The sequence below is a fragment of the Lagenorhynchus albirostris genome, chromosome 1 (genome assembly GCF_949774975.1).
Source record: "Lagenorhynchus albirostris chromosome 1, mLagAlb1.1, whole genome shotgun sequence".
In the NCBI taxonomy this organism is placed as follows: Eukaryota; Metazoa; Chordata; class Mammalia; order Artiodactyla; family Delphinidae; genus Lagenorhynchus; species Lagenorhynchus albirostris.
In genome coordinates, this window is record NC_083095.1 from 164441721 (window position 1) to 164459357 (window position 17637).

At 49.5% G+C, this 17637-nt stretch overlaps 1 protein-coding gene across 5 annotated transcripts; it reads left to right on the forward strand.

Annotated features, from left to right (window-relative positions):
• The first annotated feature begins 1268 nt into the window (after nucleotides 1-1268).
• On the forward strand, nucleotides 1269-14463 carry PLIN1 (perilipin 1). Of its 5 annotated transcripts, none has more exons than XM_060158924.1 (9): nucleotides 1269-1404; nucleotides 2068-2126; nucleotides 5098-5302; nucleotides 6947-7029; nucleotides 8232-8496; nucleotides 8803-8975; nucleotides 11014-11208; nucleotides 11609-11854; nucleotides 12887-14463. In XM_060158924.1, exons 2-9 carry the CDS (start codon nucleotides 2082-2084, stop codon nucleotides 13226-13228), a joined length of 1554 nt encoding a protein of 517 aa, XP_060014907.1. In that variant the 5' UTR covers nucleotides 1269-1404; nucleotides 2068-2081; the 3' UTR covers nucleotides 13229-14463. The 5 variants fall into 5 exon arrangements, with proteins under 5 accessions (XP_060014907.1, XP_060014936.1, XP_060014926.1 ...); XM_060158943.1 differs by having other exon boundaries at nucleotides 1337-1404; nucleotides 1951-2126; XM_060158933.1 differs by having other exon boundaries at nucleotides 1341-1467.
• The last annotated feature ends 3174 nt before the right edge of the window (nucleotides 14464-17637 follow it).

The following is a 17637-nucleotide window of genomic DNA, read 5'->3' on the forward strand; positions in this document are numbered from 1 at the left end:
ATCCTTTGGGGACTTCCCTGGTGGTGCAGTGGTTAAGAATCTGCCTGCCTATGCAGGGGACACAGATTTGAGCCCTGGTCCAGGAAGATCCCACATGCCGTGGAGCAACTAAGCCCGTGCGCCACAACTCTGAGCCTGCACTCTAGAGCCCCCGAGCCACAACTACTGAGCCTGCGCGCCACAACTACTGAAGCCCGCCCACCTAGAGCCTGAGCTCCGCAACAAGAGAAGCCATCGCAATGAGAAGAACACGGACTGCAACAAAGAGGAGCCCCCGCTCAACACAACTAGAGAAAGCCCATGCGCAGCAGCAAAGACCCAATGCAGCCAAAGATAAAGACAAAAACAAAAAAAACCCAAATAGATCCTTTGTATCAGTCTCTCCATTCCCTGCCTCTTTCTCCTATTGCCCACAGTATACAACTTAGCAGAGAGTCAACACTAAATATGATTCTACAAAAAATAAGGAAAAAAAGTTTTGTCCTATTACCCATTTTAATTAAAAAGCCCTTATTAGACAATCTGAAAACGATGGCTGAAAACCACAGCCTCCATCATCTTTGAAGCCAAGAATTAGCACCTGGGCTCCTGCCTGATTCATCGCTAAGGAAGGGATGAGAGGTGATCGGTGGTTGTCTGGATGCTGTTGATCAGTAACAGAGCCTTGGTCAACATTGTCACTTTTCCAAACTTGACAAAATCCAGTTGGCTTTCCCACTGCATATTCTGGTGGCATCTTAGACCAGGTAGAGTTCAATAAACTTTCTTGAAATCCAGGATTTTGCAGAGATTGAAATTGTTCCCTCAAAGCCTAGATTGTCAAGGAGTAAACCACAGCTCTGGTTCTCTTCTTCACTGGGAGCAATTCATCTTCATAATCAAAGACTAATACATTCAGGTAAACTGTGTTCCTGTGTGGATTTAAATCTTACTGTTCAAAATTCACTCTTGATAGTAAAAAAATAAGGATGAGGCAAATGGGTTGAAAAGGGTTCCGTAGGACCCTCTAATGGAAAAGGAGCCAAAGATTATAAAACTTTAGAGCTTATGAGTTTAATGACACATATCCCAAAATCTTCTTTCTGGAAAAGTTTCTTGAGAACTGGGGGCCAGAAATATGTTACAGAACAGCTATCTCATGGAATAATAACTCCTTTGAGTATGGTTTCCTACAGCTGTGCAATCTAACTCCTAGTTGGCTAAACCTCCTTACAGAAGTTAAGATGTGCCCAGGGGACGCTGGGTCAAATAACCATGAACCAGCTTTCTCTTCCTCTCTGCCCTCCTCTCTCTGGGAGGTGTTAGTAGCTTTGCTCAAGACTCCCCAGAGCAACTGGAATTGTTTCTGCTGGAGGAGACGCTCTGCAGCCCGGGCTCCGTGGGACTGAGGTGGCATCAGCTGGAGTGAGTGTGGGGATCCTGGGACAACCTTACCTGGTTTGTTTCTGAGAATTAAAGAAGTTGAGGGTAAGGGTCTTCTGGGAATTTTACTGAGGATGAAGAGGCCTGCAGGGAAACCACTAAGGGAGAGATTATTCAGGGTGAATGACCAAGAGTGTAGAGTAGATATTCTGGGGCCACTAGTTTTCCAGAACAGAGCTGAAATTGCTGGTTTTAAGAATGACTACTCTCTCCTCTGGTTGAGCACAGAGAGAATAACTGGCAGATTTGCTTATTTAAAAAGAGAGGAATTAATGCAGAACTTTTTCATTTTAAAAAAAAAGACTAAATCTGAAACTTTGTTTGTCTCTTTTGGACCCTCATCTAAGAGCTCCTAAACATCTACAACCTCTTATCTCTTAAAGTTACTTTCATTTTTTATTTCTTACCCTGAATCCTTATAAGAAACTACGGTCTTGACAAGTAGGCTGCGGGACAACTCATCCCTATGGGACTCTAAGGACTGGCCACTTGTCTGTGACATTCATCCTCCAAATACCTTCTCTTCAGGGAACTTGAGTTCCCAGACAGCCTGGGCCCCCCTGATGGCCATGAGAGGTAGGGGACTGATCCTGTGGATCTCAGGCTGAGGACTTTCTCATGGACCTGGAACCCTCTGCTTTGCAGCTTGAAGAGCTCCGATGGCAGTTAACAAGGGTCCAACTTTGCTGGATGAAGATCGCCCTGTAAGTAACTTGGGCTTATATGAGACAGTGGGCAACTCTGTGGGGAGGAAGGAGACGGGAGGAGAAGTTCAGGGGGCTTAGAGCAAGATATGTCTAGATTATATTCATAACTCATTGACCATTATGTCTTAGTTATTCTTGCCCTCACTACCTTTTGCAGAAGGCTGTTAGAGAATGTGAGGGGGAAGAAAAGATGTCTATTAAGAACTAAGTACCTTGGAGAAAAAGCACAGAAAAGTTGGCTGGGAGGGAAAGGAGAGGAAGGGAACTACTATATTCTAAAGCCTGAAACAGAAGCCCATGCTTTGTCCACCCAGGCGAAATGTATATTTGGGATGGAGCCTCTGCATTTTGTAACTCCAGAGGCTTCTTGTATGGTGCAGTCTATGTAAATGGCACCTCTTAGAGTTACACGATGCACATTATGTATGTGGGAAGGGGTTAGGGGGCAGTGTGTCCAGTTTGTGTGTCTGACCTGGTTTTCAGTGTGACTCAGAGTGGTTTGACACGTTTAGGTGTATTGATGCCTCCTGGCAAGGCCTCTCTAATTTAGGTACAGTTCAAATAGTGAAACTTAAAAATTGTGAACCCATATAATACCCATCTTGTCCCAAGTTAGGCTTTAACTAACCTCTGTACTAGTAATCACCATGTTAAGTTTTTTATTGGATCATAGAACACAGAGAGGCATAAAATGGTCAAGTGCATAGTTAAGAGGTATCGATAGTTTATTGCTGTCCCAGGACCTCTCTCCTTTGGCTTTGCCTAAAACAACTCCTGAAGGTTCTGTCCAAAATGTTAAAGAAATTTTTTCTTGTTTACAGTCATAATCTTTTTCTAGTTCAAATTTCAAACTCACCTGCAAGACCAAAAGCTGAAATATTGCAGTTTGCTGTCTAGTATACATCAGGTCTCCTTGATGGGTCTCCTAACTCAGCCGCCTACAAACAGAAAAAGCTAGGTCCTCACCTTCAGAGTAGAACTATGCAACAGTGCATATTCAAAGCTACAGAAAGAGCTCGAACATCTGAGTCAGACCTGGGATGTTTATGTGGAGAATTCTTAATATTCCTAAGAACAGACAGAAAAATATAATACCCTTCACTAGCCCCAGCAACCATAATCCATGGACAATTGTGCCTCATCCTCACCCCATTCATTCCCCAGCCTTGTGTTTTTTGTTTTGTTTTGTTTTTGTTTTTTTGCGGTGCATGGGCCTCTCACTGCTGTGGCCTCTCCCGTGGCGGAGCACAGGCTCAGGACGCGCAGGCTCAGCGGCCATGGCTCACGGGCCCAGCCGCTCCGCGGCATGTGGGATCTTCCTGGACTGGGGCACGAACCCGTGTCCCCTGCATCGGCAGGCGGACTCTCAACCACTGCGCCACCAGGGAAGCCCCCTTGTGTTATTTTGAAGCAAATCTCAGACATGCTGTTTCAGGCCTGAGTTGGCCTGGCAGTGCCACTCACTAGCTGTGTGATCTTGGGTAAGTCACTTCACATCTCTGAGTCTTTGTCTCATTGGCAAAGTGCTGATGATAATGCTGACCTCAGAGTGTCGCTCTTAGAATTAAATGAGGTCATATCATGAAAGCACCCCAATCAGTGCCTGGAGCATAATTGCACTGAGTAAATGTTGTTTCCCTCTGCAGGATTAGAATCCACTTTTTCTTTTTTTTTTTTAACCTCAAAGATCAGTGTTTCTCCACTTAGATTCTTAGGTGGTCTAGAGTTTAATTAAGTGCCTGCTGTTGAGGTTAGAATGCATTAATAAGAGCACAGCACCCCAATAACGAGAGGTGATGGTTTCACTATACCTCACACACTCAGACCACACCTGGAATGCTGTCTTCAAGTCTGAGTGCTATATTTTTTAGAAAGGCGATGTCAAACTGTAGTGTGTGCAGAGGAGGGAATCAGCAGATCAGGGCGCTGAGCCGTTTGTAAGCTAAGTAAGGAACTAGAGCTATTTAGAATGGAGAAGGGACTGCTAAAGGGAGAAATATTTGTCTTCAAGTGTGTGAAAGGCCAGCCCATGAATGATGAAACAGATTTCCTCAGTATCGTTACACAGGGCAGAGAGTGGAGCGGATTTCAGCTCAGCCACGCTGTCCAACAAGGGGCATAGGCCACTCTATGAGGGGTGAGCTCCATGCAAGGAGACGTCCAAATACAAGCCTCCCAGAGGGACCGTGGGAAGCAGTCTTGCTACAGAGGCCCCTGGAGGCCTAAGATTCTGTGATTCTGTATGGTTGGGCAGATCTAAACTTAACACCTTAGGTGCAGCCCTGACTGTGATTCACCTATTCAGCTAACATTATTGTGCAGGCTTTAGGTTAGGCCCTGGAGATACAGAGATGACAGTCTCCTGGGAGAGAGCCAAGTACACACATGATCAAGACGAGCACCATGTATGATACGGAAACAACCCAGCGAGGGAAGTGGTGGCTTCTGATGTGAAGGAGGAGAGTCAGGAAGCTTCACACAAGAAGCAATGCTCAAGCCGTGTCTTGAAGGAGTGACATTTTGCCAGACGGAAGGGACTGTGGGAGGGAAGGGGAGCATCCTAGGCAGTGGGACAAGCACTGGAGGCAGGGAGGCAGTCTCCCGAAAAGACCAGAAAGATGTTCAGATGAAGCTACCAATCCAAGGTGGACTAAAACTCTAGGCAGGTGCGCCGACACACTTGCTCCTACCATTAAGTTTAAGTGGGGTGGCTGCGGGTTGCGGGGTAGCCCCTGGAGGCCAGAGTTTGCCCAGTAGCTCTCCAGAGCCAGGATTGTAACCAGGAGAGCATGGCAGCTTGGCTCTTGTTTTCCCTGTGGGGCCTCCAGAGACCTCTCTAGTCTGGGTTTCTCCTAGGTCTCTTGGACCCAGGCCAGCCCTAATGGGCTCCATGGCCCTGGGGCTGCCTCCCCAGGAGGTGGGAGGAGGAGGTGGGATGACTTCAGTACCTGCTTTCCTTCCACTCCAGGAGCAGGAGAACGTGCTGCAGCGGGTCCTGCAGCTGCCGGTGGTGAGCAGCACCTGTGAGTGCTTCCAGAAGACCTACACCAGCACCAAGGAAGCCCACCCCCTGGTGACCTCTGTATGCAGTGCATACGAGAAGGGCGTGCAGAGCGCCACCAGCTTGGCAGCCTGGAGCATGGAGCCGGTGGTCCGAAGGCTGTCCACCCAGTGTGAGTCCTTGCACTCGGAGGCTGTCTGCCTGTTCAGTGATGCTCACTGCCTGCCTGCCAATCTTTTGTCCGTCTATCAGTCTGTTTGATAGCTTGCTTGTCTGTCTGCCTTTTTGTTTGTCTGACTGCCTTCCTGAGTATCTACATCCCATTACATGGTCTTTTCATCTACAGATATAGATGATGTAAATATAGATGCAGATATAGATATAGGTCTCTTCTCATGTATAGATGCCTCATCTGTAGCCCAGCTGGCATTTTCCTAGGACGACAATGATGGGCCACATAATTGGCAGGAGAAGGGGTGGGCAGAGCTATGAGGGCAGTGGTGGGAGTGGGGGCCCATGGCAGACCAGACACCCACTTTGGCTCCAAATCCAGCAGCAGCAGCAGGAACTAGCAGAGTCTGGCACAGAGGCAGAGGCAGTGGGCACTAGGGCTAGCCTGGCAGGGATGGGGGGAGAGGAGGGAGAGGGGAAGCCCTCTGGGTCCAGCAGCTGATGGTACTGGCCCCATGACAGGCCGGGGCAGCAGAGAGCTACCAGTCAGGGCCCTGAAGGTGAGGACAACTTACCAGACCTGCCCCTGTTCAAATTGTTCTGCCCCGTTGGAAAATACGGTCTCCACGGCACGGCTCTTGACAGGGCTGAGGGAAATTCCAGAAGTCTAGGACCTGCCACAGTCCTGATTACAGAGTTATGGGTATCTGAGGATTTGGCACAGCCAACGGGAGAGGGCAGATATAAAGAAGACCTGGGCCTGGGTCCACCTCCCTGCCTGCAAACTCCTTAAATAATTTCCCTGGGTCTCACTTTGCCCAATCGGAAGTCAGCCAAGTCATCTGGGCTCTCTGCTGCTTGAGAATTTTGTGAAGAAACCTGGGATATCTGGAGAAAGAACATATGAAAGAGAATATATAGACATCCTTTAAAACTGTGATCTCCATGGTCTTGTCTGCAGAGCTGATGTCCTCGGCAGCCCCTGGGCAGTATCTCCCGGGAACATTTGCATCCTCTGGCACTCTTCCCTGTGACCTTCTTCCCAGTGTTGACCATCTCATTCCTAGAGGTTAAAAGGAAGGGCCATGGACTATCTGGAACTCTAGAACAGCCTTTCACCTCTAGAATTAAGCAGTGCCAGGCCTGCTCCCACCCTAGGGCCTGGCTGCCCCTCCACCATGACACCTCTGCTCTCCCCCCTCGTGTTCACCCAGCGCTCACCCAAAGAGGGGTTGTAGGAGGAGGAGAGACCAGGATCTGTTGGTGATTCACAAAGGTTCTGTCACTTCCTCCTCACGACAACCCTGCAAGGTTTGTCCACATTAATCCACATTTTACAAGTGAGGAACTTGGGGCTCAGCCAGGTTGCGACCTGCCTGAAACTACACTGCAGATGCAGGTGCTGGGCTTTGAGTGCAGATCTGCATGACTCCAGAGCTCCTGCTCAGAGGGAAAACATCCTGCTCTCAAGGAGTCACAGTGAATGGTGGCTAAAGGTAGCAGAGGGCCTCAGATTCCCAGATGCTTTGGGGGTAGCAGGGCTGGGGGTTTTGAGGGCTCCAAGGTGCCCTCCTTGGCACAGAGGCCCCTGCTGGGCTCTCACAGTGGGGGCAGGGCTCACCTGACCATGGCCTTTTGCTTCCAGTCATAGCTGCCAACGAGCTGGCCTGCCGAGGCCTGGACCACCTGGAGGAAAAGATCCCGGCCCTCCAGTATCCTCCTGAAAAGGTGAGCCCCTCCCCTCTTCTCTAAGGCTCCCCACATTCTGTTGTCACTGCCTCCCAGTTGAGGAGAGGGCACGAGCCCATGATGCATAAATGTGAGTCTTTTGTTTCTGTGGCAAATGCCTTCCAAGGCTGGTGGCAGCTGCCTGTCCCTAAGACCATACGATGGGCTTCTTCCTCTCCCTGTGGGGCCAGATGAAGGCAGGCTTTCTGAAACCAGCAGGCACAGCCCAGAGGCAAACTCAAACAGGAGCTTGGGGTAGGGCCCACTGCTTCTGATTCCCTGCTCTTTGGACCGTTTGGTGACTACAGCCACCTGAGATCATGGGTCACACTCGTCAGATCCCAGGATTGCAGTCCCATGTCCTCAAGATCCAACACTTTATGGACCATGAGACTGAAAATGTCACTTCACCTGGATGGCTATTCATTGGGCATTTGCCATGGTAAGGGCCATGTCTGGTGCTTTGGGGGAATAAGTTGCACTCTCAGACGCTATCCATCTCACTGACAAACTACCACCCATCTCACAAACATTTACTGAGCCCTACCCTATGACAGGGGTCATGACATATGATTTATAGAGCCCTCTCATTTAATCCTCTTGTCAATCCTCTGGTATAGGGGTGGGTATCCCCATTTTACAGATGAGAAAACTAGTGACTTCCCCCTGACCACACAGCCTTAAGTGGAGGCCACATGAGAGCAGATCTATTTGGCTCTGAGGCCTGTGCTCTTCACTTATTTTTCCAGATAAACGGCAACGTCTTTGTCACAGAGGAGCTCCTAAGGCAAAGGAGAGAAAGACATTATTTCAATGCAGAACCTGTAGGAAGATCAACCACATCTATAAGTCCACATAAGTGCAGATAGGAATGTGAGCAATGTTCTGAGGGCAAGACAGAGCAGACAGCAGAGGAATTTGGAAGAGGAGATGTCTTGTGTGCATGAGGTGTTATCAAGGAGGTGGACTTTAGGGGGCATTCTTGAAGGATGGTTAGGATCTTGACAGGTAGAAATGGGGTGCAAAGAAGTCAGGAGATCTAAGTGGTTGGCACAAGAAGGACTGGAGCCCTTTTCCTTTTAAGTTCAGCTTAATCAAGCTGCCCAAATATTGGTGCCAGTCCCCTTTAAATGAGGCTTTCCTGAAGCTGGGCTCAGGGTCTGTCAGATCCAATGCCTGACTCCCCTCCCCACTTCCTCCAGATTGCTTCTGAGCTGAAGGACACCATCTCTACCCGCCTTCGCAGTGCCAGGAACAGCATCAGTGTGCCCATCGCCAGCACTTCAGACAAAGTCCTAGAGGCCGCTCTGGCTGGCTGTGAGCTCGCCTGGGGGATGGTCAAAGACACTGCCGAATTTGCTGCCAACACCCGAGCTGGCCAGCTAGCCTCTGGAGGAGCCGACTTGGCCTTGGGTGGTGTTGAGAAGGTGGTAGAGTTCCTCCTCCCTCCAGCCAAGGAAGAGTCAGGTATCTGCCATTAGGGGGCCTGGGGAGCAAGTTGGCCCCCATGCTGCTTGGGAATTAGGAAGAGGCAGCCAGGGCCCATCTAGCCCCTGCTCTGGAACAGGGATGACCCAGCAAGATTTTCAGATGGATCCATCCTCACCTAGCCCTCTCTCCCCATTTTTAAGTGGAGAAAGTGAGTTGCCCAAATCACCAGCAAGCTTGTGGTAGAGCTAGGATGACCACTTTCCAACCCTAGACACAACCCAGCTTTGCCCAGTGCCTTTCTGATCAGCTTTCCTTTCCTTCCCCTCACAAACTCCTACTTATCCCCTGCTCCAGGACACCAGCATGCCCAGAAACCTCCCCAGGCCAAGCCGGGCCTCGTGAGCAGGGTTGGGGCCCTGGCCAACACTCTCTCTCAACACACCTTCCAGACCACAGCCCGGGTGCTGAAACAGGGCCAGGCCCTGGCCATGTGGATCCCAGGTGTGGCGCCCCTGGTGAGTGTCTGCCCTGAGCTCTGACTGACCCACGACCTGGGAACCCTGTCTGTGGGCCTCCTGGTCCCTCCCATCCCCTACCCAATTCTGCCTCCTGTCCTAGGAACTTCCTCTCTTCCAGCCTGGGCAGGGACTTTAGGTCTAAGGACAAGAGGACTTAGGTGGGGTGGTGGGCTAGTCCTCTAGGATGCAAGGGGAGAGGGCAGGCCTGCTTGTTAGGGTGGTCCTGCCCCCCACCCTCTTCTGTCTCTCCCATTCTCCCTCTGAGTCACCCCCACCCTCCCAAGCCTTCCTCCTCCCAAGTGGGCCCTCCCACTTGTGAGGAAGCAGAGACCCCCCCCACCGTCTGCCCTCTAGGCACTAGGGAGTGTCATCTGTAAATAAGCAAGGCACAAAACCCATTCTGTTGGGCAGAGAGCCCCAGCTGGGCTGTGTCTCTGACTGTGCCCAGGGTTCTGGTTTCCCTTCTAGAGGCTTCTAATTTGCATCCCACTACACCCAAGGTAAAGCTGCCTTTTCTAGGCCCAGATAGGGCTTACTCCCCACCACACCCCACCTCCACCTCTCTGTGTATTTTAGCAGAGATAGCCTGGATTATTTTCATAGGAACTTTAGTAAGAAACTAAGCAGCCCCCCACCTCAAAAAAAAAGGAAATAAAAGCATTAACGCATAAATGTCAGCAAACAAGATAACCACTTCTCAGCCATCAAGAGGGTGGTACTTTTAAAAGCATCCTCAGGCCTGGCTCATTCATTCAAGCAAATGTTTGCTGAGAACCTACTATGTGCCAGTTCCTGTAGCTCCAGTAGGGATTCAGGAGTAGTAGTTCTCCTCTGTCACCTGCACTGGGGGGCCACTTCCCCATGGGGGCTAGACTAACTCCTGCGCCCTGGCCTAGCCCCTAGTGGGCGGGGGCCACTGTACGGCACAGCCTCAGCCACCACCGTTCATATAGAAAATAATGGTGTCCCAGGGACTTCCCTGGCGGTCCAGTGGTTAGGACCTTGCCTTCCAATGCAGTGGGTGTGGGTTCGATCCCTGGTCAGGCAGCTAAGATCCCACATGCCTCGCAGCCAAAAGACCAAACATAAAACAAGCAATACTGCAACAAATTCAATAAAGACTTTAAAAATCGTCCACATCAAAAAAGAAAAAAATCTTAAAAAGAAAATAATGGTGTCCCCTAAGGATGTATAACAAGGAGACCCTGTTTGTGGGGTTCCCTAGGGGTTTGAAATGAGCCAAGCTGTGCCCCAGGGGACGCCAAGCTGTGCCCCAGGGGACACCAGCCCACCTACCCATGTCAGTTTCCTCCCATGGGATCCTCTGGCCCACTTGATTTTTTTCACTCTTTAAAAGATCTGCAGGGAGTATGTACTAAAGCTAAACATACATATCCCCTATGACTCAGCAATTCCACCCGACAGAAATAAGAGCTTATGTCCCCCAAAGACACACCGGAAATGTTCCTATCAGCTTTATCCTTAGCCAAGAACTGGAAATAACACAAATGTCCATCAACAGTAGAATGGGTATATTGTGGTATATTTATTCAGTGGAATATGACACAAATGAAAAAGGAGGAACTACTCTGACCCTCAGTAATGTGGATGAATCTCACAACACAACGTTGAACAAAAGCTATTCATGAAAGAAAACACGTTGTGTGAGTCCATTTACAAATGAGAAAAATCAATGCATGGTGATAGAGGCCAGAATGTGGCCACCCTTATGTGGTACTGACTGGGTGAGGGGCACAGGGAGTCTTCTGGGGTGTCGAAAATGTCTATATCTTGATCTGTAATGGTCACACAGGTGTGTGTTTCTAAAAATTCCCAGAGGTGTATACTAAAGCTTGTGCACCTTAGTGGGTGTAAGTTACCACTCCATAAAAAGTTTGAAGAACAGTCTGCTGGGGCCAGGCCCTGCTTGCCTCCCCCAGCCCTGACCCTGGGGGTGAGGGGCTTTGCCTGCTGGGGCTGCCCAGCCTCTGGCAGGGGCTGTGAAACCAGCAGCCCGCCACCTTCCCACCCTCAGAGCAGCCTGGCCCAGTGGGGCGCATCAGCGGCCATACAGGTGGTGTCCCGGCGGTCGAGTGAGGTGCGGGTGCCCTGGCTGCACAACCTCACTGCCACCCGGGAGGAGGACCACAATGACCAGATGGACACAGAGGGGGAGGAGACAGAGGTGGAGGAGGAGGAATCAGAGACGGAGGAGAACAAGCTCAGTGAGGTAAGGGAGAGAGCAGAAGCCGAGCGGGATGCGGGAACCTGGAGGTCCCACAGCCCACCGAGGGGGTAAGAAGCAGAGGCCCCGGGTGAAACAGGGGCCCCAGGAATGTAGTACATGGGTGCAGTGCTCTTCACCTCACCCCCAAACGCCCAGATAACAAAGTTCTCTCAGAGGATCCTCACAACAACCCCATAAAATAGGCAGGACAGAGATTGTCATCCCCATTTTGCAGATGAAGAAACTGAGGTTCAGAGAGCAGAAGTGACCTGCCCAAGAGCCAGGCTAATAGTTTTTTCAGTTTGGTATCCACGTTCTTTCCCCTCTAGCTCTGGGGATGGTGAGGAGAGGGGAAGGGTCAGGGGAGTTGCTGAGGAGGCACTGACCTTGCTCTGGCCCCCAGGGAGCAGCCCTGCCTGGCCCACAAGACCTCCTGGGTGGTGTGGTGCACACCCTGCAGAAGGCCCTCCAGAGCACCATCTCGGTCGTGACGTGGGTGCCTGCGGCTGTGCTGGGCACGGCAGGGAGGTTGCTGCATCTCATGCCAGCCCGTGCTGTCTCCTCCGCCAAGGGCAGGGCCATGTCCCTGTCTGATGCCCTGAAGGGCGTTACTGACAACGTCGTGGACACCGTGGTGCACTATGTGCCGGTGAGTCCCCCTACCCTTCCGGCTAACCCTCCCCCTCCCCCCCACCCCTGAAAGGACAGATAAAGCAGATTTGACTGAAGGGGCTGCAGCTGCCCTCCCTTCCCCAGTCTCTGATCCTCAGTGCCCCAGAAACATTTTGACATACTATGGCCTTGACTGGGGGCCTTGGCAGCCCCCAAAGTACAGAGACCTGTGGCCTTGGCCTGAGACCTTTCCCCACATCTGTCCTTCCCACCTGCTGCTGGGGAGGTCACCCACCATTAATCTGGGGGTCCCAGTGGCCAAGTCCTCACCCCTCAGCTCCGAACTGAAGGACCTGGCAGGTTTGCATGCTGCTCCCTGGGAAAGCGTTGCAGGGAGGCTTCCAGGGCACCCTGCGGGGTCGGCTAGGTTCCAGGGGACAGCAGCTGCCGCCATGCCAATTCCAACACCTGTCACCAACAGGAAAACCCCAAGGAGTGCCAGTACTATCACTTTGGGGGTCCCTGGGTCCCTTTCCAGAGCAAGTTACAGGTCGAGCAGTCAGTAGGAGGGCTGGTCAGGGCAGGAGGCCCCTTAGAGCTGAGGGTTGAGGGAGGCTGTGAGGGTAGTGGGGGAATGGGTTACTCAGCCACTCACTCTCACCAAGAAGCATGGCAGGGGGTCTTGGCAGCCAGCTTGTTCACCTTGGGCCCAAAACAGAGCCAGGCGTGGGTACCCTGACCCAGGCAGGGGCAAGGAAGGGTCCAAGGAAGGGTCAGGAACGCCACTGACCTCCCACTGAGGAACCTCCGAGGGAGACCCGAGGGGTCCAGAAACTTTAGAGGGTGGCTGTCTGCCTTGCCTTGGGGGTCTGGACTGTGCACACTGTCAGGGAGGGCAGGACCTAAGCGGTCTCCCCCACACCCTCCATCCCTGTCCCACACCCCGGCCTCTGCCCTCCGGACGGTCGTTCCCTGGAGGCGTGACCGCAAGGGCCGCAGAGGAGGCGGTGGTGGGAGGCGCAGGGACTAGGGCCAAGGCGGGGGCCTAACGTGGTTTGCCGGCCCCCAGCTCCCCAGGCTGTCGCTGATGGAGCCCGAGAGCGAATTCCGGGAGATCGAAAACCCGCCTGCCGAGGCCGAGAGCCCGGAGGCGGAGCGCAGGGGGTCCGGGGCGCTGCCCGCCGGCTCGGATACCGCGTCGCGCCCCGCGCAGTCCCGCGGCAGCCTGCGCAGCGCTCGGGGCCCGGGCGCGGAGGACCGGGTGGACACGGCCGCCGCGCCGCGCACCGCCTTGCCGGCCATGCCCCGCGAGAAGCCCGCGCGCAGGGTCAGCGACAGCTTCTTCCGGCCCAGCGTCATGGAGCCCATACTGGGCCGCACGCAGTATAGCCAGCTGCGCAAGAAGAGCTGAGCCCGCTGTCCCCATCACCCTTCCGGCCCGGCCCGCCGCCCCGCCCCGGCCGAGCGCTGGGGCTGTTGTCTCCTGAAAACAAACAGAACCTACATGTCCAAATGAGCATTGACTTCTTCCAAGTAGTCCCCTTGGGTCCCGAGCCTCATTCCAAGGATGCTGCCAAGGCACACATCATCTTCTGAGCATCCTTTTTGGGCTTAGCTGTCAGAGCCCATTTTTGAGAAGCATCAGACTAGCAGTCTGCTTTAATTCTATGCCTTGTTATTTTTACCAAAAGATTAATTGCCTAACTTGATCTCTCACTTCTTTCACTAAATTTGTGGCCAAGTGACATTTAACTGTTTCCAGTATTTACATCCATCCTCTGTAGACACATATTTGTCACCAGTGAACGTGTCACCACCCTAAAGGTTCAAGCAGTAGATCCTGGCACATTTTTAAGCCCTGAATGCAGAGATTCCTCTGAGTATACAGGCTCTCAGAAGACTACTTTGAGGGGAACAGCAATCAGGTGCAAAAGCTCTTGAGTGTTTATATACCTACGAGCATCACTTTCTGAGTGCCCCACACTCTTCACAGGCTGAGTCCTGGCCTGTGCTCTGTAGCGCCACCGTCCTGTTCACAGCTACATTCCCATTTGCACCCTTACTGCTTTCCACCTGCATGTTCACCCTTCCGTCCACTTCTCGAATGCTGGCGCCCCTAGTGCTGGGAGACAGTGGTGATCGTTTGTTATACAGTATAGACCATATATTTGAACTCTATAGCCACTGTTCATTCCAAGCCCTATTTTTGAAAATGTTAATATTTCGTACATTTGGAAATGCATACACATAAGTTAAAAATTCAAACACTGCCAAAGGATGTGTGCCTTCCTCCCTGAGTTCCCTGGTTTCTCTTCCCCAAAGCAACCATGGTGCCAGTCTCTTCTGTATCTTTCTGATTACGGACTGTGCATGCACAGGCACATGTGTATATACTCCCCACTGTTTACACAAGCTGTGGGAGGTTACACTCAGTGCTGTTTTCACTCAGCAATACATCTTAGAAATCTTTTTTGTATCAGTATCATAAATCCTCCTTGCTCTTTTTAACAGCCACACAGTAAGTGCTTCATAATATAGATGTGCTATGTTTGATTAAACTAGTGCCCTAATCATGGACTTTTAGGTTGTTTCCAATTGTTTGCTCCTTCGAACAGTGCTACAATAAATGTCTTTATACAAACGTTTCATGTAGACGTGTGCATATAGCTATAGGGTAAATTTATAACTTGGAATGATGACATGTCGAGTGAAAGGGAACGTTCATTTTAAACCTTGATAGATAATGCCAAGTAGCCTTCCAAACCAAACTCAGTTTTTCTTGTCATCTGCAGCTGCACAGATAATTCTGACACTTCTGTCAGTCCTTTTAGACATCTCTATATATATACACTCAGCCCCTATAGGTCCCCCTCAGATCCATGAGCACCCTCTTGGCCGCCACTCTGTGGCACACCTAAGAGTCCAGCTCCGTGTAACTGACTCTGGGCCCTGGCAGGTCTTTGGTGTAATGAGTCCTTGGCCTTTATCCGTGGTTTTGAAATCTGAGGATGCCCAGAATGAGGAGAGGGGAGTGTTGATGGACATACACATATGGACATGGTCATGACCTTGAACTAGCTTTGGGCCCTCCACCCAACCTCACAATCCACACCACACTCAGCAGTTTCCTGGGGAGGGGGTATGGATCTGGCAAGAGGGGCCCTCAGAAGGTGATATGACATGGCTAAGAAGGCAGTACCAGCCTAGCCCTGGCAGGGTTCCTGTGGGCAGCTGCTGGAGAACTGGCCTCAGGTCTGGTTGTGTAGAGAGAAACACACAGCTATCCTGGGCCTCCCCTGCCCATGCTGCTTTCTTCCTGGAGCTCCAGAAACCACACTCCTGACTGTCTACTCCTCCATAGTCCTGTGGCTCCTCCTGCCAGGAGCAACCCAGGAGAACTGTAGAAGTCAGAACACCCATTGGCCAGACACAGACCCCTCACCCTGTCCTGGACCTCAGCCAGGGTGCCGGGAACCAGTACAGGACAGCCCAGGAAGCAAACAGCTTGCCATATAAGTCTCTTTTTATTATTAAATAGATGGTAAAGTGCTCTGAGCCTGGCCGTCAGTATTTCTGAATACTTTTTGGTGAGAAATGAGAGCAAAGCCTCTTCTCTAAATGGCAGAAATTTGCCTCATTGGCTCCAGGTTGGATGTGGGACTTTTCTCTGTTCTGACAACAGAACATGTTCTTGCTCATGTGGATGTGAGGGCTCATCCACACTCATCTTTGGTAGCTCTGGACCTCAGGAAGACTTCCCCTTCACACTGGGATGCCAACGTTCCTCTCCAGAGAAATACTCTATCCCTTCTCTTCTATTCCAGCTCATAAAATGCACCTCCAACTCAATCACAGCTTTTAGAGATGGAAAAACAACGATTACAGACATACATTTATCCATGCAATTATTTACCACTTTTTTCTTCCGTACTTATCTGGGATCTTAATATCCAAAGGACTTCTGAGCCTGGAGAGAGATATCTCTGCAACTTGGGTTTTAATGCTCATTGTATTAGCCATAGTTTTCCTAAACATTTAAGCACTTTTTACTTAATCAAAATTATTAAATGCATTAATCAAATTATTTTAAATATTTAAATGTTGATACAAACTAAAAAGTCATCAGCTCCATATTCCAGCCACAGAAAAGAGCAAGGGGGTAGAAGAAATTAAACTTCTGCTTATAACTCACTAGAAAAATCTTAGAGTCACATGGCCACATCTGGCTGAAAGGGAAGATGGGAAATATAGTCTTTATTTGGGGTGGCTAGGCATCTAGTTAAAAATCTGAGGTCTTAAAAGGAGGGGAAGTGGATTCTGGGGGTGGGGGGCAACTTGCAATCTCTGCCACACCACTCTCCTGTCAACAGACATTTGGGTTGCTCCTCTATTTCTACTATTACAGTAAACATTTGGCAGTAAACATTGTTATGAGTTGCTTAGGGAATATGATGAAGAGTGGGATTGCTAAGTCATAAAGTATGTGTATTGTTAACTAGATATTGCCAAATTGTCCTCCAACTTGGTTGTTCTGATTTACATTCTCACCAGAAGTATATGAGTCCTCTTATTCAACGTTCTTACCAACACTCGGTATTGTCTGGTTTTATCATTTTTGCAAATCTGAAGTGTGTATAATGGCATTTCTTTGTGGACTTAATTCCGTGAATCACAGTGATATTGAACATTGTTTATTATGTTTATCGAATGTTTGTATTTCCCCTCTGTGAAGTGTCTGTCAAAACTTTTGCGCAGTTTTCTATTGGTTGTTTTTCTTTTTCTCATTGATTTTTAGAAGACTTTAATATTTTTTGGATACCAATCCTTTATCAACTCTACGCATCACAAATATCCTCTTCCAGTGTGTGGTTTTTCATTCTCTTTATGGTTTCTTTCAATGAACAAAAGTTCTTAATTTTTACTTAGTCAAAATTATAATTCTTTTCCTTTATGTTTTGCAATTTTGAGTAGTTTTTAAAGCTCTCCCTACCATGAAGTCATGAAGATATTCCCCTGTATTTTCTTCAAATATTTTCATAGTTTTGCCTTTTACATTTAATTAATTTTTATATATGGTTTAAGTAGGAATCTGATTTTTCTTCCATATGGATAACTGATTATCCTATACTTTTCCTAATTTCTTGAATTTTTAGTTTCTCCTTAATTGAATTGTACACTGTGGGAAGGCTAAGAGTTTCTTATAGAAGTCAGCTGGAAGCTTCTGACCTGTTGATGTCTGATGCCTGAATGATGCTTTCTTGCATCTAGGTGGAACAGAGGGACCAGGTTCTGCCTCATGTATGGAATAGTCTGGCTTCCCCCGACTCTCAGTTCCGTCGTAGATCAAGTTTCCAAATGTGTTCTATTTATCTATTCCTGTGGCATTAGCACATTGTCTGACTTACAACGGTTTAAAATCTGTTTTCATATCTGGTTGGGCAAGCCCCCCACATTGCCCTTCTGTAGGAGGGCTTTACAACTTCTGGCTCTTTGCTTTTCCATACAAATAATAAAGTCAGCTTGTCAAATTCTACAAAAGGAAAATTTACAGACTCAGCTTGTTTCAATTAACTATAATTATTATTTGCTCTTTTGATGCTCAAATCGTCACAATTTGGCCCCTTTAAGTAGGGGCCTTTGTCCTTTAGGCTGACAACGAACATTCTAAAAGCATGTTTTTTCTGACCACAAAAAAATGATTCTTGTTCTTGACCTAATCCATGGGATCAGCTACTTTTAAAGAGGAATAGTGGTAGCACAATTTGGACCCTGGATATGCATATCTGATTGTTCCATGTGCATATTGGTGATAGACAGAAA

Excerpts from the sequence above, each read along its gene's own strand:
- PLIN1 (XM_060158915.1), top strand. The coding sequence starts at position 5,011 with ATGGGCTCCATGGCCCTGGGGCTGCCTCCCCAGGAGGTGGGAGGAGGA. Across the intron at positions 7,030-8,231 it reads TCCAGTATCCTCCTGAAAAG|ATTGCTTCTGAGCTGAAGGA; the intron begins GTGAGCCCCTCC and ends CACTTCCTCCAG. Across the intron at positions 11,855-12,886 it reads CCGTGGTGCACTATGTGCCG|CTCCCCAGGCTGTCGCTGAT; the intron begins GTGAGTCCCCCT and ends GCCGGCCCCCAG.